This window comes from Geotrypetes seraphini, chromosome 2 (genome assembly GCF_902459505.1).
Source record: "Geotrypetes seraphini chromosome 2, aGeoSer1.1, whole genome shotgun sequence".
NCBI classification, from domain to species: domain Eukaryota; kingdom Metazoa; phylum Chordata; class Amphibia; order Gymnophiona; family Dermophiidae; genus Geotrypetes; species Geotrypetes seraphini.
The window spans coordinates 512,909,947-512,936,643 of record NC_047085.1 but is presented as its reverse complement, the minus strand read 5'-3'; the positions used below and the strand labels follow the sequence as shown (position 1 = coordinate 512,936,643).

Sequence of the window (26,697 nt, the reverse complement as noted above, 5' to 3'; positions counted from 1 at the left end):
AGCAAGCTCCGCCCTTCTCCCTTGTGACGTCACCAGCCTCCCACCTGTCAGGCCTAAACTCGGCTTCTCACCAAATTCGAGAACGTCGCAAAAGGGGCGGAGCTTCACGGGAAGCCACTAACTGCACCATTCTGACCAATGAGTGCCAGGAGCTGAAAATCCTCCTCTCAGAGCTAGTGGGTGGAACCTTCCACTTCTCTTCCACCCCCCAACAACATTCTGACCAATCAGCTCTTAAAAGGGGTAGAAATCCCTGGGCTTCAAGCACCGCCCCTTTGGTGATGTCATCATGCTCCAAGAAACGAGTCTTTTCTTCTTCCTGCTATTGAGCCGAAACTTCCGGTTCCCGATCACTGCAAGAGGCAAAGCCTGATCCTGGGAAATGGCTGCAGGAGCTTCTGCCCAGGTGGGTCTTGTTGAAAGGAGAGAGACCAAGCCAGAAACCCTTCAGTGCCCAGAACCCTCCTCTGGGATTGAAATCCTCTCTATCCACCCCAAAGCATCTCCCTCTGCCTCACTCAGCCCCAGCACTGGCAGCTCTTCTCAAACACAACTACCCTGGGACTGTGGGTTATGTGAAGGTCAATTCTGTACATCTGCCCTTGAGAGATACTCTGGGATTGTGTGTTAGGTGGCTGTGAACTATTTAAACCCAGAAACATCAGCCTCACTCAGCCCCAGCACTGGCAGCTCTTCTCAAACACAACTACCCTGGGACTGTGGGTTATGTGAAGGTCAATTCTGTACATCTGCCCTTGAGAGATACTCTGGGATTGTGTGTTAGGTGGCTGTGAACTATTTAAACCCAGAAACATCAGCCCCAGCACTGGCAGCTCTTCTCAAACAGAACTGCTCTGGGAATGTAAATTAGGTACATCCAGCACATTTCCCTCCACCCCATGAGCATCAATCCTGGGAGGCCTCTTTCTGGAAGTGCTAGAAGAGGCTGAGTGTGTTTCTGGTTTCCGTTTCAGATGCAGGTGAAGTTTGAGGACATCGCTATCTCTTTCTCCCAGGAGGAGTGGGAATATTTAAATGAAGAGCAGAAGGAGCTCTACAGGGAGGTGATGGAGGAGACCTATCAGATCCTGCTCTCACTGGGTAATGGATACATTTATATGTTTATTAGCAGCAGTGGAATGAGAAATAAGCCGCACTGTGAGGTGGTCTAAGCCCTAATGGCGGTCCTACTACCCACAGCAAGGGACCTTGGTACCACAAAAGTCAATGGATGAGGAGAAAAAGTGGAACCAGGTCCTGGACTTTCAGCAGTATAAAATATCAAAGTTTATTGGTGTTGCAAAACAAAAACACAATGTCATAAAACTCAGACAGATGCCAACAGTTCTAAAACATAAAAATTGTAATGTCCTTAGCAGAGTGGGCTAAAAATCAGGCAGCATCGTGGGGTTTACTGTTGGGTGAATCCACTGACAGCATTAGTTGTTCCAGAACAAGTCTTTAAAAAGTTCCCACACCCTAGCTGGGAACTTTTTAAAGACTTTTTCTGGCACAATGCTGCCTGATTTTTACCCCACTGTGCTAAGGACACCTGAGGAAGGCAATTCATTGCCATAACACGGAACATGTAGGGTCTGTTCACTTCATAGACATTACAATTTTTATGTTTTCTAATTTTTGACATCTGTCTGATTTTTATGACATTGTATTTTTAATTTGTTTTGCAACACCAATAAACTTTGATATTTTATACTCCTGAAAGTCCAGGGCCTTGTTCCACATTTTTTCTCTTCATCTATTAGCAGCAGTGGGCCATCATTATAAAAATAATTTTGATTGTTTGACTCGTGTGATGAACACAAATGAGACCATGAGGGTCTTGCTGTCCATCAGTGCTAGAGAATGACATGGAGACAAATTTGTCCCTGTTCTCTTGGGATCTTTCTCAATCCCTGCAAGCTCTGTCCTCATCTGCAGAAGCCTCTAACACTTTAAAATCATAAGTGTTCAAGGTTTGTGCAGATGAGGTCAGAATTTGTGGGGACAGGATGGGGATGGAGATAGATCCTGCGGGGACGGGGAATTTATCTCCATGTCATTCTCTATCCCGCACATAGGAGACTGTAACTGGGCAACGCCACGCCAGGCATTTGTAGCATATCGAACGGAAAGTGAAAAAAAGTTCTGGATCAAATTATAATAGAAAATGTTAGGACAAAGTATAGGTTGTGGTCTGCTAGGCCCCTACAAAGGAGTGTAAGTAGGAATCCAATCACCCAATTAACACTGGATATCTGGAACAACATGAGGGATACAATTGCTATTTTGGGCTCATTGCCATTTGACATAATCCAGAATTTCTACCTGAAATTATGTTTCACTGGAATTTCACGGGTGGGAAGCAAAGGGATCAAGTGACTACAGAACGGAGAACTCTGAAGGAATTTGGAACTTGAGGGAACATTATGGTCTGGAAGCAGCTGGTTTTATCCACTTTTTACAAGTGAGTCATTATATAAGGAGGGATATGTGCAGGAAGCCATTAAATTTGAGAAAAACGCCAGAGCACGTTGGAGAGCAGCAATAAATAAATACAAGGATAACATATCTGAAACCAAGAGAAACTATTACGCCAACAAACTAGGAAGCAAAGCAACGGACAGCAAGAAATTGTTTCTCCTAGTACAACTAACATCGCCACAAAATCAAGATTTAGCAACCTGCACCAAGAAAATCTCAGCACAAGACCTAGCAGACTTCTTTCTCAACAAAGTCAAATTGGTCCAATCAGAAGTTGCAAAATCAACAATCCCAAGCACCCCCTCACCTAGTGCCACTAAATGCTATGAACCCATAAAAGCTGACCAAATCTGGACCACCTTCACTAACAATAAAAACCTGATATCTAAACTATCAGGAATACCAGCAATTGGTCTGTAGTTTGACGCTATGGAGAGATCTGCTTGAGCTGTTTTTGGTATGGGGATTAAGGCTATTTTACCCATTTCTTTGGGTAGGTGACCCTGGCTCAGGGAGCTATTTAGGAGGTTTGTGAGCCAAGAGATGATTTGATGGGTAGCAGCAGTTAGGAGATATGCTGGGCATTTGTCTATGGGGCTGCTACGTGGGGTTCTCGCCAAAATCCTTGAGACCCACATTAGCAAACAACTTACCTCATACATCGAGCAGTACTCCGGCCTTCATCCATCCCAATATGGATTTAGAAAACAGCACAGCTAACCACAAAAATCAAGCAACTGCTGAACACTGGTAAAGAAGAAATACTACTTCAGTTCAATATCTCTGCTGCCTTTGACTCGGTGGACCATCAACTGCTCCTAAAATCAGTTTAACAGGGATGGTTCTGAAATGGTTTTCTGATGTCCTACAAAATCGTGAGGACATGGTCAAAAAGGATGGAGTATACTCTAGGCCCTGGAAGGCTTTCTGTGGTGTCTCACAAGGATCTCCGCTATCCTCAATCCTGTTTAATATATTCATGAGCTCACTAGGGAACATCGAGCTGGAAGATGAAACTATTCTATCCTATGCTGATGACATTCTTCTTCTCATTCCCATAACCTGCAATCATCCAAACATATCCAAAATAATCTCAAAAAATAAAGCAAACGTCCAAACCTGGGCAACCATCACCAAACTAAAACCAAAGCCATATGCTTTCACACAAAGCAACAAAACGTTGTGACAAACATCATCCTTCAGTGTGGCACCACCCTCACAATGGAAAAATCCACTAAAGTCCTCGGCTGTATAATGGATGACACCCTCACGATGGAACCACAAATCTCAAATCTTCGGAAAAAGACCATCTACACAATGAGACAACTAAAACTCACTAGGCCATACTTTCATCCACATCACTTTGCATTGATCGTTCAGATGATGGTCCTGCCTCAACTAGACTATTGCAATTCTGTCTACTTGGGTATCAACACCACACTAATGAACAAACTTCATCTCATCCAGAACACAGTAGTAAGACTGATTTTCTTAATTTTTTTTTTTTCATGAAAGGAAGAGTTTTATTAGCATTAGAATTAGTTTATGATCTTGGTCTCTCTTGCCTTTGTATAAGGCTAACAGGGAAATATTAGCCAATTTCATAACTTTGAACCGGACACCAGGAATGTCACTAACTGCATAACCAGCACGGCCAAACCCAGCAACCAGAACTTCATGAATGAAGTTCAAACAACCATAATTGGGAACAAAAGCTGTAGTTTTCTTGCCGTTCTTGATCAGCTGCACTCTGACACACTTCCTGATAGCAGAGTTGGGCTGTTTAGCCTCTACACCAACTTTTTCCAGGACAATTCCTTTGGCGTGGGAAGCACCTCCAAGACTGATTTTTCAACCTAAAGAAATATGATTCGATCTTGACCTTCCTCAAACAGCTACACTGGCTTCCAATATCATCCCGGATAAACTTCAAAATATCACGTGTCCTACACAACATATGGCATGGAAACTCGGCTGCTCCCCTTATACAGATATTCTTAGCGACCTGGTCCACATCCAGAAGAATCCGTAACAGAATTCAACTGAACCTACCGCCCATATGGAACCTTCAATATAAGCGAATTTTCAACTCCATGCTAACCTATCTGGGAGTAAAAACCAGGAACAATCTCCCAGAAACTATCAGAAAGGAGACAACTACTCCTTCTTCAGAAAAAAAAAATCTGCCTTTTCCTTTCCTCCTATATGTCCCCTTCCCCTTTCCCTCCCTGTTTTACTCTTCAGTGACCTAGAGCTTGTATAGGTTTGTGCGACTCACAAATAGAAGATTAGATTAGAATTAATGGGAAAGGGAAGATGGGACAAAGGGGTCAAGAAACGGACTATATATTACTCTGTAATGCGCTGTATCCAGGGCAGGATTAATTCTTCAGTGGGCCTTAGGCATCCAAGTACACTGGGCTCCCTGGACCTGCCCCTCCATGGCCCTGCTCCCTCCCTGCTTCGGCTCTCCTACGTCCCCCTCCTACGAGAGTGTACACTCTTGACCCGGGTCCAGAAGATCAAGTAGCACCTTCATTATTCAGTGCAGCTGAATTTGCAGTCTTCAAAAGGCCATGGGCAGCGGTTCCTACATGCTGATCCAGAAGCCTTTCTTCTAACGCAAAATTCCAGCATCAGAGGAATGACTTCCGGGTCAGCCGCGGGCAGCATGTAGCCCACGGCCTTTTGAAGACTGCGAGTTTGGCTGCACTGAATAATGAAGAAGGCAGGAGGAGGTAAAACCTGGACACCTGGAGCTGGACACAGAAGCAGATAGACTGACGTCACCAGAGCAGGCAGCATTCTGGGCCCACCTGAAATCTTCGGGCCCGAGGCACATGCCTACTTGGCCTTTCCTTTAATCCTGCTCTGGCTGTATCTAGGAATGGTGAAAACAAACCATTATCTTTTCCTCTCTCTAAGATAATACATTATGTTAGTCATATAATATAATCTATGTTATGTGGGACAGACTTCTCAGAAGTTAAGTATTAGAATGATTGAACATCAGAGTTGCTTGAAGACCAAGAAAATGTTTACCCCATCTGTTTAAGTATCCCAAGGGAGCTTAGAATGGTTTACATGAATTTCTTCAGGTACTCAAGCACTTTTCCCTGTCTGTCCTGGTGGGCTTACAATCTATCTAATGTACCTGGTGCAATGGGGGGATTAAGTGACTTGCCCAGGGTCACAAGGAGTGGCATGGGCTTGAACCCACAACCCCAGGGTGCTGAACTTTAACCACTGCACCACACACTCTTTGTGCATCCTCACCACATATGAGGGGTTGAGTTTGATTTCTGGGTAGTGCATCCTTTTTATTCTGTATCTTGATTTTAATTTAAGGTGTTCTTTTTCTGAACCATATAGAACTGTCATATGTGTCCATAGTTCATTCACAGGCTGTTCTCCCATCTATAAGTCAAAGTAGAGACAAATATGACCCAACGGTGACCATGTTTCAATAGGACTCTGGATCAGGGGTTGTAGAAGAAATTCCCCAGTAGGCACAGATTTTAATATATTCTCATTCTTCAGAGCTCTTCCCAAATGTTAAGTCCCCCTTTGGCTTGTAACTTTCATGCTATAACCGCAGTTGCGTGCCACAACAGAGGTGACATGGCAGGAGTGCTCATAAATGCATTTAGGCACCTAAGAGCTATTGCAGGTAAGTACGAGGGGCTGGTGTGCAAATAGGCAGAGCACGAGTGGGATACAGGCAAAACCTATAGATTACGGTCAGAGCACTCAGACTTTTGGCACCCTTGAGAGAATTGACTTTCTTAACAACACACTGCCAATTCCAAGGAACATATCACAAAACGGCACTGTCTCGAGATAAATGTTTGAAAAAATGCTTTGCAGATAGGAAACTGACCAATTCTCAAGCCAAGGCACAAACAATTTACATGTACTGAGTATAATAAAAGCTTCACTCAGCTTTCACATCTAAAAAGACACAAAGTGATCCTCTGAGCAAGGCGCTGTCTGGCGGAAACAGCGCAGAGCAAATAGCAGGGCGTGAAAGACCTAAGTCTGGTCAGAGTGTGTTATAAGCGAACATCATAAATCCATATCAGGATAATTAACAAACGATCAGAATTTTTTTTTTAAATTATTAATAAATGTTTATTGAAAATATTTGAAATATACAAACCAGAGTGTGAATATCAGGGACTGCCCAACAAAAAAAACCCCCAAAAACAAACAAACATACAAAGGATCCCCACAATAGATCCACAGAGCACAAAGAAAACCCAGCAATACAATCAAGCCTCCGATACCCACCAATAACCAGAACTCCACAATCCTCCCCCCACCCCCAAGCTCCACATCCAGCAAAGAGGGACCTCCTGTTGTTTCTGCAGGAGAGCCCCCCCGGTCCACAACCCCCCTTCCCCCCCACCCACAGAAGTAAGCTCAAAGTAAAGAATCTACTTTGTCAAGTAGCAATGTCCAAGTCCGGGTATAAGTATAATAATGACCTTGGCGCTTTGCAATAGAAAGTTTCATATTACTGATAAACCTAAGCTTTAAAGTCCAGTCCAGTTTAGTTGGTGCCGTGACCTGCTTCCAGTGAGTGGCGATCAAGCATTTAGCTGCCGCCAAGAACGTAAACATACATTATAAAGGCCTAGCAAACAACCCTGCGGAGAAAAAGGCAAAATAATTTGTAACAATTGAGATAAACAACCCACCACCTGCCTCCAGAAAGGCTGTAGAACAGGACAGTCTCACCAAATATGTAAAAATGTCCCCAGGGCCGTCCCACATCTCCAACACAGGGCCGAAGCACCAGGAAACATACGTTGGAGACGCACCGGTGTATAATACCACTTTGTAAAAACTTTATAGGCGTTTTCCTGGATAATAATAATAACTTTATTCTTCTATACCGCCACAATCTTGCGACTTCTAGGCAGTTTACAATCAAGAGTGCTGGACATTCAGCGAAATACAATAAGTAGATATTCAGAGGAAATACACAGATCAGAGACCTCAGGAGGCAATAGTATAGAAATACAATTTGATGAGCGAAAATGTAATATGTACATTTTAGTAGGTAATGTCCGACAGGACCTGTTGGGGATAAATAGCAACGTAAAGTTACGATAAGATGAAGATAACAGATTATATTTATAACAGTGCTGTAAGTTCAGATGGAATAGGGAGGGGGAGGGAGAGGGAGAGCGGGTCAATTGTTTAGGTATTTCTGAAACAGGTATGTTTTTAGGAGTTTCCTGAATTCCCCGTATGTAGTGGGCGAAAACAGTTGGTCTGGGTCTTTGCCCCATAGGACTGCTTGGTGAGAGAGAAGTGTTCGTGGTGTTTTTTCATTTTGCAGCCTCTAACTGGAGGGGAAATGAGTTTTGGGTGTGTGTTTCTCTTGAGTTTGTTATTAGAAAATGCGAAAAGGTCCGTTATGTACTTGGGGGTCAGGCTGTATAGTACTTTGAAGCAGAGGCAGGCAAATTTAAATCTTACTCAGGCTTCCGTTGGTAGCCAGTGCAGCTGCCGATAGTAGGGTGTCACGTGGTCGAATTTCTTCAGCCCGAAGATAAGTCTGACCGCAGCATTTTGCATTATTTGGAGACGTCTCATATTCTTTTGTGAGATTGCTAGATAGGCGATGTTGCAGTAGTCAAGCTGACTCAGTATGAGGGATTGCACTAGGATTCTGAATGTTGACTTATCGAAGTATGATTTAATGGTTCTGAGTTTCCAGAGAGTAAAGAAACCTTTTCTGAATAGGGAATCCACTTGTTCCTTCATTGTTAGGCATTGGTCTAGAACAGGGGTGCCCAACGCGTCGATCGCGATCGACCAGTAGCTCAGGAAGGCAACTCGAGTCGATCGCACTCGTGTTGCCGTCCTGATCTACGGGCCGATCAGCCTTCCTCTCCAGTGTTCTCCCTAGGGCGGGGGTCGGCAACCTGCGGCTCCAGAGCCGCATGCGGCTCTTTTCCACCTTTGCTGCGGCTCCGGTAGTGTGTCACGCAGGCATGCAGCTTAAGTCCGGCGTCGCGGCGGGAAATAGCCATGCTGAGCAGTGAGCTCAGCACATACACAGATGAAAGCCTTGCTTGCTGATTGGTCCGGCGGCCCCGCCCCGCCGGACCAATCAGCAAGCAAGGCTTTCATCTGTGTAGTGCTGAGCTCACTGCTCAGCATGGCTATTTCCCCCGCGACACTGGACTTGTAAGGTGCCTGAAAAAGAAATCATCCTGGCCGGGGTCGGTGTCATGCTCCGGAGATCTACAGCCTTCCGCTGCTGAACATTAAAAAAAAACCCCAAAAAACCGGCTTGGAGATTTCAGCCCGTAGCAAACTTATGCTCCGGGCTCTAACGTGTGCGTGCCGGCTTCTCTTCTCTTCCCTCCGAAACCGGAAGTTATGTCCGGGGGGGGGGGGGAGAAGGGAAGCCTGCACGCACATGTTGAGAGCCCTGAAGCAAGCGTTCGCTACGGGCTAAGGCGGGAGACATGTTAGTGAAGCATTTCCTCTTCTTGCTGCCGGGTCCTGCCTACTTTCTGTTTCCGCGAAGGCAGGACCCGGCAGCATTTCCCCCAACAGTTCCTCGCGATGCTGGTCGGCCGAAGCAGGGAGAGGTTGGGGCGGCGTCGGCTTTTGGGCGTGTTATTGGCGTCGGCTTTCGGGCCTGTTATTGGTGGCGGTTTGGGTCCTGGTCCCCGATGGCAGTTTGGGTCCCCGATGGCAGTGGCAGTGTCTTGGGGGAGGGCAGGGAGAAAGAAAGAAAGAAAAAGGGCAGGCAGGGAGACAGAAGGAAAGAAGAGAAACAGAAAAAAAGGAAAGGGAGGCAGAGAGAAAGAAAGGACAGGGAGAGAGGAAGGAAAAGTTGGGGGAGGGAATGAGGTGTGGAGGAGAGGAAGCATACAGGCTAAAAGAAGGGAAGAAAGATTGGATGCACAGTCAGAAGAAGAAAGTGCAACCAGAGACTCATGAAATCACCAGACAAGGTAGGAAAAATGATTTTATTTTAAATTTAGTGATCGAAATGTGTCTCAATTTATATCTGCTGTCTATATTTTACACTAAGGTCCCCTTTTACTAAACCGCAATAGAGTTTTTTTAGCGCAGGGAGCCTATGAGCGTTGAGAGCAGCGCTGGGCATTCAGCGCAGCTCCCTGCGCTCTAAAAACTGCTATCGTGGTTTAGTAAAAAGGGAGGGGGTATATTTGTCTATTTTTGTATGGTTGTTACTGAGGTGATAGTGCATAGAGTCATCTGCTTTGACCTCTTTGAAAAACCCTGGAATAGGAATGATAATTAACATTTTCTATGCATACAGTGTGCGTTGTGTTTTTTTTAAATTTTATTGTTGGTAGATCATTTTGACTTGGTCATTTTAAAAGTAGCTCGCAAGCCCAAAAAGTGTGGGCACCCCTGGTCTAGAATAACACCTAGTATTTTCATGGTGGGCTGAATAGGGTAGTTGAGTTTATTGATGCATAGTGGGGTTTTATTGTCAAGCGGGTGAGGGGAGGTAACGAAGAATTTTGTTTTTTCTGGGTTGAGCTTGAAATCTGTCATCCATTGTTCCATCTCATTTATGGCATCGGATGTCTTGGGAATGGTTTCCGAGATGGAGTTGGCGAATGGGATGATGATTGTAAAGTCATCTGCGTAGCTGAATAGTTTTATTCCTAGTTGGGTTAGTTTCACACCTAATGAGGACATGTAGATATTGAAAAGCAGTGGGGAAAGCGGTGACCCTTGTGGCACTCCGTTGCTCCAGGTATCGGAGTGTTCGTTGTTAAAGCGTACCTGGTAAGAACGGGATGTGAGGAAGCCACGAAACCAGTTTAGTACCTCAGCTCTGATACCAATGGCGTCTAAGCATTGCATCATTTTCTCATGGTCTACCAAGTCGAATGCAGAGCTCATGTCGAATTGCATAATCAGGGCGTTAAGGCCCTTACTAAATAATAGGCGCAGATAGTCTAGGATTGCAGCGATTACTGTCTCTGTACTGAATAGGGTTCTAAAGCCGGATTGAGTTTCATGCAGGAGAGAGAATTGATTAAGGTAGTCCATTAGTTGGGTGTGTACTAGTCCTTCCATGATTTTTACAATGAATGGGATAGATGCTATTGGTCTGTAGTTTGTTATTAGCGCCGAGGATTCTTTTCTATTTTTTGGGATGGGGGTTATTATGTGGCCGTTCTTAGTGAGGAAAATCCCATTTCTTAGGTTGTTGGTTAGGTAGTGTAATAGTGATATTTTGAATTCTGGTGGTGCCGCTTTCATAATCTCCAGAGGGCATGTATCTAGGATGCAGCGAGATCTCATTCTGCAACTTCAAATGGTTCAAAGAATTCAAAGAAACAGTCAAATTGTCCTTTAAACCAGTGCTCTTCAACCACCGGTCCGTGGACCAGTGCCGGTCCACAGGGCCGGCATGTGCATCAGGCCCAAAACAGTATTCTTCAACCGCCAGTTGTGACAAACCCAGCACCAGCACTAGCCCAGTCCCTGATAGGATTAAGTGCAGAAGAATGGACCAGATTGATTCTGGCGCTCAACTTGAGGCTGACCTCCCTTGCCCCTATAATCAAAGTGATAGTGAGCTGGAACAGAGGCAGGCAGGTTGGCAACGGCAGCTTCCGGGCTTTAGAACAGCTAAAGAAGCCACAAGGAAAGTAGCTGCAGTTGAAAAACCCAGGCAGAGGAAAACTGCTGTAGAGCCAAAACCCATCCCCCGCTACAGGCTGAAGGGGATTGGCTCTGGTCTGTTTAAAAGCAGGCAGAGACAAACAGGAGGAGGAGGAGGAGCGAGTGACGAGGGCGAGTCACTCCCACAGCCCAAGGCAGGAGAGGAGCTGTGGAACAGGGCAGCAGAGGAAAACGTGCTGGATTATCCCATGCAGGATTTGGAGGAAGTCTTAACCCCTTCAAACTATCCAGTGCCAGACCAGGTAGAAGGCATGGAGATAGAAATAGCTGGCCCTAGGGTAGAAGGCCAGTTAGAAGGTATGGAATTCTGAAGGAAAGAATGCAGCAACAGGGAAACTGTTTGTGCTTTGTGTTTTCTTTTTGCATATCGTTTTTTTTTCCTCTCTGCTGCCCAAGTTAAACCTGAAGAAGGGGATATATATATTGAGCTGTATAAGCATAGGAAGTTGGAGAATAATACTTGCCTGAAGTCTGAATCAAGTTATGCATTCAAAGACAAGTTTGTGAACCAGATGCAGGCTGAACTGTTTAAAGTGCAGTTGGAACTGTAGGAAAGTTGCTGTGACTCCCGTTGCAGGGAGCTAATTAGATTAACCGTCTCAGCTGTGTGATTTGTGCCTGCACGTAGGAGCTGTGAGAAAAGCTGAACTGCTAACAGGGTGTGCTGTGACGATTTTTGCCTACTGAGTTCTTATCTGCTTGAAAATGTACTGTAAGTTTGATTTTTGCCAATTTACTATTTTTGTTCAATGACCTGCAAAGTGATATTGTTTTGCTGTTGCATATCTTTTGACCTGGAGGTCAGAATAAACCACTTTATGTTTCCCTAAAGAACTCGTTTGCTTGGTGATATAGTGAAACCTTGTACTTACCCTATATCTCGAGGGGCCTAGACCGTTGTCTGGGGCCGCCTAAAAATCCTGAAGGTACCCCTAGTTGAAGGGGACGCGCCCGAATCTGTGTGTTTGTCACACGCCAGCCCTGGACTGCAAAGGGGGTTTGTGACACAGTCCATGGTGTGATCGATGCGGCGTTATCTTTGAGCCAGCTCCCTCTTCCTCACTGATCCAGTGCACAAAGCCAAGGGCAGCACCTCCTACGTGCATCCTGCACCTGGACTGGAAGTCTTGGCTTCCAGATGAGGCACGGGATGTGCAAGGAGTCGCTGCCTCCAGCCTTGTGCACTGCATCCGTGAGGAAGAGGGAACCGGCCTGAAGACAACACCGGGAGCAGCATAAAATGGCCAGGCTGGAGCTGGCCAGAAGGTAAGGCATAGCATGGAGGGAAACAACAAAGGTAGGGGGGAATGATTTTATTTTTGAATTTAGTGATTGAATTATGTCAATTTTAAGAATTTACATCTGCTGTCAGTGTGCTTTGTGTAGTTTAATTTTGTGATTAATCATTATGCGTTGTTAATAAGATTATATTGTGTGTATCTATGAAAAATGAATGGAAAAAATAGTTTACAATTAGTACTATTATGGAGGCGGGGTCTGCGGTGGAGATTGGGTAGAGATGGGCGGGGTCTGGCCCACGACTTTACACAAGAGGAGGCCTTTCCCACTTCAGTACAAATCGTAGCCCACTCCAGAGCAGAAAATGTACAGTTCAAATCCACCTCCCAAGCCCGTCGATAGAGAGACGGAAAAGAAAAGTAGCCCTGAAAATATTGGTAAAGAACAGAGATAGGTTTAGGAAGGCTCTTGAGAGTGAACCACATGTGAGCAAAAGGGTCAAGAGAGTGATAGGACCCCCTATCCCACCCCTGAGAGTGAATAAAATAACGTATTTGAGAATAGGCCAGAAAGTTCCCTATGGGCAAGGCATTACTAAGCTGGAAAGTTTCAAAAGAGACCAGGACCCCCTTCTGAAGCACATCTCGAAAGGTATGCAACCCAGATTGCGCCCACCGCACAAAAGTATGACTCTCCCTCCCGACAGAGAACAGGGGCTCCTCCTGCAGCGCACCAAAAATCAACGGAACTACGCCGTCACCCCAGCGCCTACGGGTATCACACCACAATTTCAAAAGATGGTCTAAAAACGGATTCCCCGGAACCGCTAAGCTCACGCCACCAAGGGAAGAAGACCAAAGCCAATACTTCAAACAATGGGGACCCACAAAGTGTTGTTCCATGCGCACCGCCAGCTTAGAATCCGCAATCTCCCAATCTAACAAAAGCTGTAATTGAGCGGCCCGAAAATACCAAAACAGGTTAGGCACAGCACGCCCCCCCACTCGACCTAGCTGCCCACAGTGCCGACTGAGAAATACGAGGAGGTCTCCCCTGCCAAATAAAACGAAAAAACAGAGTATGTAACTGCTTCAAAACCAGAAGGGACAGGAATCGGTAACGTTTGGAAAAGAAAAAGTAAGTGAGGTAATACATTCATTTTGAGAACTGCTATTCGACCCCACCACGACAACCAAAAACCATTCCAGCGTTGAATGTCCATCTGAATCTGTTGACCAATCCTCGCATAGTTAACCGCATACAATTGGGATAAATCAGCGGGTAAGCGAATCCCCAAGTAACGAAGGACCCCAGGAGTCCAGCGAAAGGGAAACCGAGCAGCTAAGCGCTGTTGATCTGCTTCTCCCAAATTAACACTCAATAATTCAGATTTATCCATATTTACCGTGAACCCCGAAACCCGCCCATACTCCAAAAAAAGGTCAACAAGAATCGGTAACGAGGCCTCCGGGTCCCGAACATACAATAACACATCATCGGCAAACAGGGCTAAACGATGTTCTAAATCCCCAACCTGCACACCCATTAAATCTCCATGTTCCCGAATACGAATGGCCAGGGGTTCCATAGAAAGGGCAAACAACAAGGGAGACAGGACAACCCTGTCAAGTACCCCTAGCTATGGAAAAAAATTCGGTATAACCCCCGTTAATTCGAACAGTGGCCTTCGGAGCCCTATAAAAGGCTTGCACCCAAGCCAAAAAGAAAGAGCCCAACCCCATCTTGCACATCACTCTCCATAAAAACTCCCACGCTACCTGATCGAAAGCCTTCTCAGCATCAATTCGATCAGGAAATTATATCGAGAGAAGGGCATAATAATATGCTATTGATGTAATTTGCTGGTTAAACTGGACTTAGGGAAACTAAATATATAAAATATTTGTAGCGGTATTTAAATTATGTGTTCTTTTTCCTTCTCTTTGTCCAAGTTTCCCGCCTGCAGCCTCAAGACTTAATTAATACCAGATGGCTCTTAGACTGGTAGTGGTAAGGAAGATAAAGGGTTTCACATTCCTGAGCAAGACATGCACTTTCATAAATGAACCCAAACTGACTTACAATGCATTCCAAAAAGCAATAAAAACCGCCCTATTCGACAAATTCATTGACTAATACAGACCACCCATAAACTAAAACAAACCCCCCCGTAAACGCTATTCAATCTCTCGGGAAGCTCCAATTTTCATTTATTCTTTATCCATGGAACTTAAATTAGTATGTAACTTCTTTATGTAACTTTTCTATTTTAGGCTCCTTATCATTTGCTGACTGTCCAGCCTTCTTTCAATATGAACCGCCTAGAAGTCGCCTGACTATGGCGGTATAGAAAAATAAAGTTATTATTATTATTATTATAAGAATTATCATATAGGTGTATGTATGTGTGTGTGTGTATTTTAGATTTTGGACAATCCAGAAGCAACATATGGAGTTTGACCTACCTGACCTTGAAGTCTGTGAGGCCTGCTTGCCTTCTTAGAAACATAGAAGATGACGGCAGATAAGGGCCATAGCCCATCACATCTGCCCACTCCACTGACCCACCCCCAAGTCTACTATCCTAGGGATCCCACACCTGATGACAGGTTTCCTTAGCTTAACCCTCTAAGGGATCCCACATGGGCATCCCATTTGCTCTTAAATTCTTGCACTCTGTTTGCCTCGACCACCGTCACCGGAAGCTTGTTCCAAGGATCAACCACTCTCTCGGTGAAGAAATATTTCCTGGTGTCGCCATGAAATTTCCCGCCCCTGAGTTTGAGCGGATGTCCTCTTGTGGCCGAGGGTCCCTTGAGAAAGAAAATCTCTTCTTCCATCTCGATACGGCCGGTGATATACTTAAACGTCTCGATCATGTTTCCTCTCTCTCTACGTTCCTCGAGTGAGTAGAGCCGCAAATTTTTCAGCCTTTCTTCGTACGTGAGATCCTTGAGCCCCGAGACCATCCTGGTGGCCATCCGTTGCACCGACTCTATTCTCAGCACATCTTTTCGGTAGTGTGGCCTCCAGAATTGCACACAGTATTCCAAATGAGGTCTCGCCATGGTTCTGTACAATGGCATTATGACTTCAGGCTTCCTGCTGACGAAACTCCTGCAGATGCAGCCTAACAACTGTCTTGCCTTAGATGAAGCCTTCTCCACATGATCAGCAGTTTTCATGTCTGCGCTGATGATCACTCCCAAGTCTCGTTCTGTTGAAGTTCTAGCTAAGGTCTCATCATTTAAGGTGTAAGTTCTGCACGGATTTCTGCTGCCGAGGTGCATGATCTTGCATTTCTTAGCATTGAAGCCCAGCTGCCAGGTTGAGGACCAAAGCTCCAACAAATGTAGGTCCTGCCTCATACTATCGGGTGAATAGCTGTCGCTCACTATATTGCATAGTTTGGCGTCGTCCGCAAATAACGTTATCTTACCTTGAAGCCCCTGAGTTAGGTCCCCTATGAATATGTTGAAAAGGAGCGGGCCCAAGACTGAGCCCTGCGGTACTCCACTTGTCACCTCCGATGTTTTTGAGAGGGTTCCGTTAACCACCACCCTCTGAAGTCTGCCACTCAGCCAGTCATTGACCCATGTAGTTAGTGTTTCTCCCAGCCCCATTGATTTCATCTTGCTCAACAGCCTGTGAAAGCTTTGCTGAAGTCCAGGTATATGACGTCCAGGGATTCTCCCAAGTCCAGCTGTTTTGTTACCCAGTCAAAGAAGCTGATGAGATTGGATTGGCAGGACCTACCCTTGGTGAATCCGTGTTGACTGGGATCCCGTAGATTCTCCTCGTCCAATACTGCGTCTACTTTACGTTTGATTACTGTTTCCATGAGCTTGCATACTTAGATGCGAAGGGGGGCTTTCTTGGGCTCAGTATAGGAGAGCATTAGAATTTTCATTAAGGGGGGGGCTTTTGGGCTGTTTTGTGTTTGTTTTACAGAGACATAGTCAGACACAGGAAAAAGCCCAGACTGTCGGTTCTTCGTTAGTCAGAGGGCTACATTGATTCATTCTAAGACATAAGACGAATACTGGTTAAGAGATATATTCTTTCCTTAATGGTTGTATTGCGTTGGTAAATTTCAACCTAAGTGGAATTAAAATCTATACATTATAATCTTATTTTATGTAAATTACTGTAAAGATATACAACTTTTCTTTAAGCCTGTTATCTATAGCAGTGTTCTTCAACCACCGGTCCATGGACTGGTGCCTGTCCACAGAAATTTTCTGCCGGTCCACAGGGCCAGCACGTGCATCAGGCCCCAAACAGTGTTCTTCAACCGCCGGTCCACGGTGCGAACGATGCGGCGTTATCTTTGAGCCAGCTCCCTCTTCCTCACTGATTCAGTGCACGGGCAGTGGCTCCTACGCACATCCTGCGCCTGAACTGGAAGCCTTCTCTCTGATGTTGCAACGTCAGAGGGAAGGCTTCCAGATGAGGCACGGGATGCACAAGGAGCCGCTGCCCGCAGCTTTGTGCACTGCATCAGTGAGGAAGAGGGAGCCGGCCTGAAGATAATACCGGGGGCGGCTTAAAATGGCCAGGCGGGAGGAAGGGAGACAAAAAAGGTAAGGGGGGAATGATTTTATTTTTGAATTTAGTGATTGAATTATGTCAATTTTGAGAATTTACATCTGCTGTCAACTGTGCTTTATATAGTTTAATTTTGTGGTTAACCATTATGTGTTGTTAATAAGATTATATTGTATATCTGTGAAAAATGAATGGAAAAAAATAGTACTATTATGGGGGCGGAGTCTGGCCCACGACTTAGCCCAGTGTTTTTCAACCGCCGGTCCACGGACCAATGCAGGTCCACAGAATAATTTTTTTTATTTTTGCCGGTCCATAGGTGTAAAAAGGTTGAAAAACACTGATCTATAAAAGCGAAGAAGGTCTTTGTTAAGAGAAAGCCACTCCCCTACCATGTATGAAATGCCTTAAATCATATGAAGGGAAGGACAAATGATGTATATAAGTGACAGTATTGCTATGGCAAATAGCAATTCCTCCCTTCAGCAAGATGCCATTACTCTGCTGTGAAGAGATGAATTTCCATTGTACAAATCATAATTGTTTATGAGCCTTGTAAGATTATTCTGTTATGAAATAACTTTGAATAAATTTAAATGTTTAATTGGCTATCATGTGTTTGTGCACTTACTAAAAGCCAAAGCGGGCATGTTTAGGCAGGATAGTATAGTAAATCCTATTTACCACACAGGGCACAAACCATATACATGTACTGAGTGTAATAAAAGCTTTACTCGGCTTTCATATCGAAAAAGACACAAAGGCCTAGATTCTGTAAAGTGCGCCTAACTTTAGGCGTGCTTTAGACGTCCTTGTGGCGCAAGTGGTAATCAGCGTTATTTAGGTATCGTATAGACGTCTCTAATGCACTAAGCGTATCTTAGGCGTCTATTAGGCATGCATTCCCAAAAAACCCCAAATAGACGCCAGATAGACGTCCCTACGATGTTATATATAAAAAGGTGCTTTTTACTGATTTGTTATCATTATTTCAGGACTGTAAGCTTTAACATAATTAACCCAAAATATACCACCATTAAAAGGATAATAAAAACACAGTATACCATGTTTAAAAGGATATTTATAATATATTAGTTTCAGTTGGAGTTGATCTGGGAACATCAGCATGGAAGGGGGGAAACTTATATAGCAATGGTATCATTAGCTCCTATAAGAAGTGTAAAGCATAGGATTTTGAGCTCTGTATAGGCTTTAAATAGACGTGGTTTAAGCTCCAGAAAGGCTTTAGCACAATACATGATATTTAGGTTATCCAATCAGCTTTCTCTGGGCATCCCACAGACGTTATTTGAGAGAGGTTTTTAGAAGCGATTCCTTGCTCTAAATTACATTACATTACAGATTTCTATTCCGCATTACCTTTCGGTTCAAAGCGGATTACAAAAAGAGTTATGGAAGAAGGGTTACAACGTTAGATCAGAGAGGGAAAAGTAGGATCTGGGGTTAGGGAGGGGATGGTAAGAGGGGGGTTAAGCTTTATCATGGTATTAAGCTTTATTAAGGGATTTCTTGAAGAGTATAGTTTTTATTTCCTTTCTGAACATCTTGTAGTCTGGGGTTGTTGTCAATAGGTTGGAGACTTGGTTGTCTATCTTCGCTGCCTGAGTGGCCAGTAGTCCGTCGTATAGTTTTTTTCCGTTTTACTTCTTTCATTGGGGGGTAAGTGAATGGGGTGTGTGGTTTTCTATGCCTGGTAGAGGTGGTTTGGATGAGGCGGTCGTTTAGATAGGTTGGGCTGTCTCCATTTATAGTTTTAAATAGTATACAGTAGAATTTAAATTGTATTCTTTCCTGGATTGGAAGCCAATGAGAATTGATGAATGTCTCAGTAATGTGATCATGTTTTTTCAATGATTAGACGAGTCTCAGAGCTGTATTCTGAATTGTATGCAGTTGTTTAATCATTATTGCAGGGCAAGGGAGGTAGAGGATGTTGCAATAGTCTAGGATACTTAGGATTAGAAGCTGAAACTAGGAGCTGAAATTGTGTTTTTTCGAAGAATTTTCGGACTTGTCTAAGGTTTCTCATAACTGCGAAAGATTTCTGTATTGTTTTGTTAATTTGTGGTTGCATGGTGCAGCCTCTGTCAATAGTCATACCTAGAAGTTTTAGGGTGGTTTGCAAAGGGTAGTTGATAGAGTTGATTTCTAAATTGGATATGGTTGGGATTTTGTTATTTTCTAGGAGGATGAATTTAATTTTGTCTGGGTTGAGTTTCAGTTTGTGGTCTTCCATCCAAGTCGTAACTGTAGCTAGAGTTCTGTGTAGTGTGTCTGTCATTAAGAGCATTGGTTGGTCGAAAGGAATGAGGATGGTGATGTCATCAGCATAGCTATAAGAGGATAGGCCTTGTTTGTTCAGGTAAACGCCAAGAGACGACGTATATAGGTTGAAGAGAGTAGGGGACAGTGGGGAGTGAGTGTTCCCTCTAAGCTGAGCAGGTGTCCTCCAGCTGCATTGCTACCACTAGGGGGTGGAATATTTTCAGTCGCTAAGGACAGGTATGTTCCCTGGAGTCCTGCAGAACTTGCCTGTCCCTCACAATTGAAAAATGTGACAGTAAAACAGCACCCTCTATTGGTGAGACTGTGGGTGGAGGACTCCTGCTCAGCTTAGAGGGAACAGTGATTACGCCGCAGGGGTTGGTCCAAGGTTTGGATTTTTCTTTGTCAGATTTTACTTTGTATGTTCTGGATTTTAAGAAACCTTCAAACCATGAGTATACTTTATCTGAGATGCCTATTGAGTCCAAGATTTGCAGTAGGATGTTATGGTCTACCAGGTCAAATGCCGCCGTCAGGTCCAACTGTATGAGCAGCATTTTTTTTTCCAATGCTGAGGTGTTGTCTTGCTGTGTCGATAAGGGAGCCTAGTAGTGTCTCTGTGCTGAAGTTAGTTCTGAAGCCGGATTGCGTGGGATGGAGTAAGTTATGGTCCTCGAGATAGTTGGTGAGGAATTTGGCTACTAATCCTTCTGTTAGTTTGATATATAGAGGTATTGAGGCTATTGGTCTGTAGTTAGATGAGAGGTCTGTTGGTTCTTTTGGGTCTTTTAAGATTGGGGTGATGATTATTTTGCTGAGGTCATTCGGGAAAATGTCATCTGTGAGCATGGTTTGTATCCAGTGTAGGAGTAAGGTACGGAACTTAATGCTCGCTGATGACAGGAGATATGGCAGGCAGTGGTTGAGTTCACATGATGTGTGGCTGTACTTATTGTAGAGTTTGTTGATTTCAGTCCAATGTATCTTAGGAAATTGGGACCAAGATCTGTCTGCAGCACAAGATTCATTTTCTGTGGGGAGTATTGTGACTTCGAGTAGGTGGGTTGGGTTTTATTCTTGAAGTGTTCAGCTAGAAGGGAGGCTGAAGGGGAGGAGTTATTGTTAGTGGTCAAATAGGGTATGGTGTTAGATCTTTTAATATTTGGAATAGTTTTTTGGTGTCTTGGGTTTCCGTGCCTGTTAGGTTTGTGTACTGTTTTTTTCTCTTTTCTTTTAATAGAAGTTTGTATTGTTTGTTAATTTTTTTCCAGGCGGTTTTCGTGTGATCTTGGTTGGTTTTTCTCCAAATAACACTCTCTTTGTCATGAAACATTGCTACAATCAGCTCATTCTTCAAAGCAAACAGAAAGCCCATAACTTCAATTGGCCAAGCTTAAAAACAGAATAAAACACAGAACAGACCTGAATGTGGCTTCTAATTCATTGCAAATGGAGGTATGCAGCTGCACAATGATGACTTCATTGTGACATCATCAAAGTGCACAAGTAAAAGACAGGCCAGGAGTTGAACTCACAACCTCTGGAAGATCAGGACAGCGCTTTTACTCATTGAGCTACAGCACCTTCCACTCCAGTTTCTCTGACTCCCCTGTCATATCATAGCTTAGTGATCTGCTAAGGTAAAATCTGCTTAGCTTTCATCTCACAGTTAGCTGAGACAAAAGACTGGTAGCTCAATGGCTTAAAGCGCTGCTTTCATTGTCCCAAAAGCCAGAATCTCGTGACGTGGATTCAAATACTGCTGTTTTGTATCAAATGCAAACTCAACTTTTGGAATAGATTGTTTCTAGTATTGCTAATGTTGTGCTGTTCGAAATGAAAATTAGATGTGATTGGTCTGTAGCTTGTAATTTTTATTAAAATGAGTATTTTGTCAGCTGAAGGACATGAGGGAGTCAAACCCAGACCAGGCTCACACCCCAACCTTCATTCTAACCCTTGTGCTACAGAATTAGCCATAAAATCATAGCAATTCTAATTGAATTATACTGTGCTGTTTAGGCATCCTTTGGGCACCTAAAGAATACAGACTCGGCTGCAGTTCAGCATATCTCAAGCTGTCAGGGTAGGAAATTGACTGAAAGAAGCTACCAAGTTAAGGCACCTGGTTTATCCTTTCCACCTCTCATCTAATCTCATGTTCTCAAATATTATGCTAGTTGCAGGCTGGGAAGCAGGAGACATTCCAGCTACCCTGTTTGCCATCCCCATCCCCGGCCTCATGGAACACTAGATAAGACAAAGGTCAATGTGACCAAGGAGCTGAAGTGGTACTTATTAAGGAAACACTAATGCCCGGCTGCTACTCAATAGAAATAAGCACAAGGTGAAAATTGTATAAGATTTTTTTTGCACAGTCCAGGAAAGCAGCAACTGCAGTTCGATGAGATAGAGGACAGGTATGCAGAGTAAGGCACTCGTAGATCCAAGTTGTTACTGTGGCAGAATTGGTAAGGTCCCAGAATCTGCTTGTGGTAGGAGAAGGCAGGCTGAAGAAAAAGGAAGATGGATTGAGACAAATTAAGAGTTGATTGGTGAGTTTTAGGCTGTGTGGTAAAGGTTAACGCGCGCATTTTGTCCTGTGCACACATGAGTAGTTAGCGCATGCATGGATTTAGCGCACCTTTGTAAAATTCACCAATTGACTGTTTTCTCTGAAAATCTTCTATAACTACACCCTTCTGAAGGGGAAAAAGTGTGAAACATGTTAGTATTGTGAAAATGTAGATAATTCATCACAAGGGCAAACAAAGGTTTCAGTACATCATTCTTTCCTATTCTGTCTATTTTAGTATTTGAGCTTTGTCCAGGTGCAAGCTCTTGTGCTGAACTCAGTTTGAACAGACCTGGGAACTGGGAATCAGGAGAAAAGGGGGAAAATGTCAAGACAAATGTGGAAAAATAAAATGCAGCACAGTCTCAGAATAACACCTAGAATGAACAGAAGCAAAAGAAACACTGTTCCATTTTTATAATAAGGATACCTAACAATTATGACTCTAAAAAGATTTACCTTTAGCTCTATGAGGAAAAGCACTGCTATAGGTTCCACATATTCATGTAACTTGCATATCCATTTTGCTGGCACCAAAGTTTCAAACAGCATGGGGGGTTTCAGTCAAGATTCCTGGAACCAATTATCATCACTAATTCTCAGACCTGCTAATGACCCTGTGGAATGGAGAGAATTGTGGCAGATTTCAGGGGAAGAAAAAGTTAATGGAGAATCACCATAAGCATGGGAGTCCAAAAGAAGAAATCAGTTCTGCCTTAGCTTTTATATAATAAAGACACCTAAATAGCTAGCAATATATAATTCTCACCTAGATTTGTTCCTGGAAAGATGAAAAAGGTTAGACAAACATCAAAATTGCAAATTACTATAGCTGCTAATGGGCCTATGAAATGGAGAGTTGTGGCAGGTAAGGGAATGAAAAGGTTAAAATACAATCAAGAAAAGTAAAGTCTCAGAAATAAGCATTGACACAGAATTAGATGTCCTAAAAGAGAAAACACTGCTCTGATGGACCTTCTTATACTAAGGATACCTAAGTAATGTCTGACATCATAGGCACCGTTTGGACTTCCCACCAGAAAACTTTCAAATCTGATTGGGCGTGTTTTAGGTGTGGTTTTTAGGTCCTGACTTAATAAATTCCTTCCCTTCTCAAAGCTTTTACTATAAGCCATTTGTCATCTGTAGAGGCACTGTTACCAAATTCTAAACAAAGTTCCCTCTATAGCTCTATGCCTTAAGATGCTACTTTAATCTTCCATTAGGTCAGGGGTTCAAGTCATGAGTGCGGTTAGCAAATATTTGATATTAATTTTTCTACCAGAAAACCTTCAAACTCTTTGGCCATTCCTTTGCTTAAACATATTTGAGTTGATCTTTAAAATGATCTGCAGCAATTCTCAGATGTCTAAAGCAGCCTGTTTGTTCTCTCTTCCTAAACCCCCCTCCCCCACCCCAACACACACTCCTCAAGTATGAAACCACAAACGGCCAAGCTGAATATACCAACAGGAATGTCTCTAGGGTACATCTCGAAAACATGTACCTTCCTTCAATACCTGTCCAAGCCCTCTGAAGTTTTAGTAAACTCTTCTATCTGTTGCCCTGTTTAGATATTGCATAGAAAGAAATCCATTCCTACCACAATGGCTTGTAGCAGAGAGATGAATGTATCTGATGCACCTGTAGAAAAACAGCAAAGTCCACCACTTATGAGAGCTGTTAGGATGCTGTTAAAATGAGTAAAGGTAAGGATGGGATTTGAACCCAGGAGCTTCAGAAGATAGACAAGGTGCAACAAGGCACATTAACCTGAGCCTCAAATGGCATCTTTCTAGCAGAAGAGATGTTTCCTCCCATGACAGCTTAGGATGTCCTAGCCATGGGAAGGAGAAAATAAGTTTACCTGGAAAAAGAAATGTGCTGCTAAAAACGGCAAAGTCCACCATTTAGACCCTCTTATGACAGCTAATAGGAAGCTGTTAGAAAGTTGTTAAAATGAGTGAAGGTTGGACTTGAACCAGGGTACTTGAGAAGATGGACAAGGCACATTAACCTGGTGAACCACAAATGCTTTCGTTGTGACGATTGTAATATGATAGCTAATCAGATGATACATAAGCAGGTCAGTCAACTATGATATGAAAGGGCAGTGAGATCTACCTGAGTAGAAGCTGATGTAGCTCTAAGGGTTAAAGTCCTGTGCTCTCATACTGAGGTTGTGAGTTCAACCCCCAGCACATCTTTTAATTTTGGCATACTACCTTGAAGGTGCAGCTTGATAAATGAGGTCAGCTTTGTGAAGCTGAAGAGCTCTATTTTGCAATGAGGGAAAATGCATGTTAAGGTCTGTATCTGGTTTTTCTCTTTTTAAGCGCTGAGAAATGAAGTAATGTGTGCAATAATGATGTTTTGCTTTCAAGAAAGAGCTGATTGCAGCACTGTTTGTTGAGAAAAAAAGGGGGTTCTTTTTGAGCAGAAAAGTACTATGTTTTCCATGAAATATGTTTATATTGAGGTGCTCTATTGATATGGTGGCTTATTAAATCTATTAGGAAAAAGAAGAAAAAAAAAACATATTCAAACTCACTATAGGAAATATCATTGTGAAAGCTGAAAGCACGCCTAATCTGTGTCTATAGGAAGTCTCAGGCTAGGAAAGCTGAAACTGCATTGAAATGAAGCAAAAACCACACTTAGACCAGGTTTTCCTACGCCTACATTTTCCACACTGTTTAGACGCCCTCTGTTGTCTACCTAGCGTCTATGTGATGCCTATCCTTAACCACACCAATGTTACGCCCACATCTACAAACGTAGACGTGACTATTCCCTAAATCGGCGCCTATCTCACATCTGTGCTCTAAGGACGCCTAACTCCGTCTAAATTCCAATTAACGCTTGTTAAGACTCTTAAATCGCTCATTATGCACTTAAAGTGGACGCCTAAAGCAAGCCTAAAGTTAGGCACACTTTACAGAATCTATGCCAAAGTGATCCACACAGTGTAGAAACCATTTATATGTACTGAATGTAATAAAAGCTTCACTCAGCTTTGGTTACTTTTCAACCTGTAACTGAGACACAGATCTTACAATTATGTTATAAATTGAGGAAATGCAAGTGTATCTTAGATCCCAGTCCCTTATATTTTTTTTTTTTTTTTTATTTATTTATAAAATTTTACAATATTTTCAAGCGTATACATCTTGTACAGTAAAGTGAGATCAAACAACATATTAAACTAAAATTGCAAAATTAATATTACTACAAGGAAATACTAATCTAGCTAATCTCACACTAGTCCTCAATTTTATTGGATCCATAATTAAGAGTAGAACATATATAATTCAAATTAATTAATTAGGAAAAATCCTTATCTGACTAAAGTGCAGGAAACTAACTTTCCATGGACGTTGTTGTTATTCCTTTTTCTAGGCGTTTCATTGAGAGAAAGCTAATCAGTTGAGATGGCTCTGTAAATATATACTTCTCTTATATAAATATAAGGGATTGAAGTATATATTTACAGTCCCTTATATTTATATAAGAGAATTCTTGCCCAAGCTATGGCGTGGCTAATTGCCTTAGAAGTTGGGGCCATATAGTTCTTAATATAAGCTATAAAAAGCTGACCTATCTTGTTAAATTATTGGCCAATTACAAATACACTGCTGTTAACTAAAATGATGGAATCTATAGAAGCCACTACTGTTTTCTAACTCATGAGAAATACCTTCTGTTTCTCTCCAGCAGATCATCGGATCCAACACGAATGGAAGAGAGAAAAGAATAAAGGAGAAGATCCAGTTGAAATGGAACAAATCCAAACACTGTCGAAAAATGTCTGTGAGAATAATTCCCAGGGAACTGAGAAGATTAACACAAAGAATTATAAGCAGGAATCAAAGAACCAGAGAGACCCTACAGAGGTCTCAAGAGATGGAGTCATCAAGTGTGAGAGAAATGACAGGGATCTGGGTTATATCCCTGAGGACCAGAGACACCTAGCGGAGGGACCCTTCCAAATTAAAAACAGTGATAAAGTGACTTCTAGATTCCACCATGGTAAGAAGAAAGGAAAAAACCACAAAAAAGAACTTCAACTACACAAAAGGGATCATAAAAATGTGACACCACCTATCTCTATTGAGTGTAATAAAAGCTCCACTCGGCTTTCAACTCTAAAAAGACACAAAATGATCCATACAGGGTACAAACCATTTATATGTACTGAGTGTAATAAAGGTTTCACTCGGCTTTCACATCTAAAAGGCCACCATGCGATCCATACAGGGTACAAACCATTTACGTGTACTGAGTGTAATAAAAGCTACACTCGGCTTTCACATCTAAAAAGCCACCAAGTGATCCATACAGGGTATAGACCATTTATGTGTACTGAGTGTAATAAAAGCTACGCTCGGCTTTCACATCTAAAAAGCCACCAAGTGATCCATACAGGGTACAAACCATTTACGTGTACTGAGTGTAATAAAAGCTACACTCGGCTTTCACATCTAAAAAGCCACCAAGTGATCCATACAGGGTACAAACCATTTACGTGTACTGAGTGTAATAAAAGCTTCTTTAGACTTTCAGATCTAAAAACTCATGAGAGGATACACACAGGGCACAAACCATATACATGTACTGAGTGTAATAAAAGCTACACTCAGGTTTCACATCTAAAAAGCCATCAAATGATCCACACAGGGTACAAACCATTTTCATGTGCTGAGTGTAATAAAAGCTTCACTCGGCTTTCACATCTAAAAAGACACAAAATGATTCACATAAGGTACAAACCATTTACACGTACTGAGTTTAATAAAAGCTTCGCTCGACTTTCAGATCTAAAAAATCATGAGAGGATCGACAAAGAGTACAAACCATTTACATGTACTGAG

General features: G+C 43.0%; 1 protein-coding gene across 1 annotated transcript in view; it reads left to right on the top strand.

Moving 5' to 3' along the window:
- The first annotated feature begins 201 nt into the window (after positions 1-201).
- LOC117354999 (zinc finger protein 436-like) overlaps positions 202-26,697 on the top strand; it is a 44,089-nt gene continuing 17,593 nt past the window's right edge. Inside the window, exons 1-3 of the mRNA XM_033932954.1 lie at positions 202-406; positions 975-1,101; positions 25,541-26,353. Of these exons, the coding sequence (XP_033788845.1) occupies positions 383-406; positions 975-1,101; positions 25,541-26,353 (964 nt within the window). The 5' untranslated portion in view covers positions 202-382. The remainder of the gene's footprint in view (positions 407-974; positions 1,102-25,540; positions 26,354-26,697) is intronic.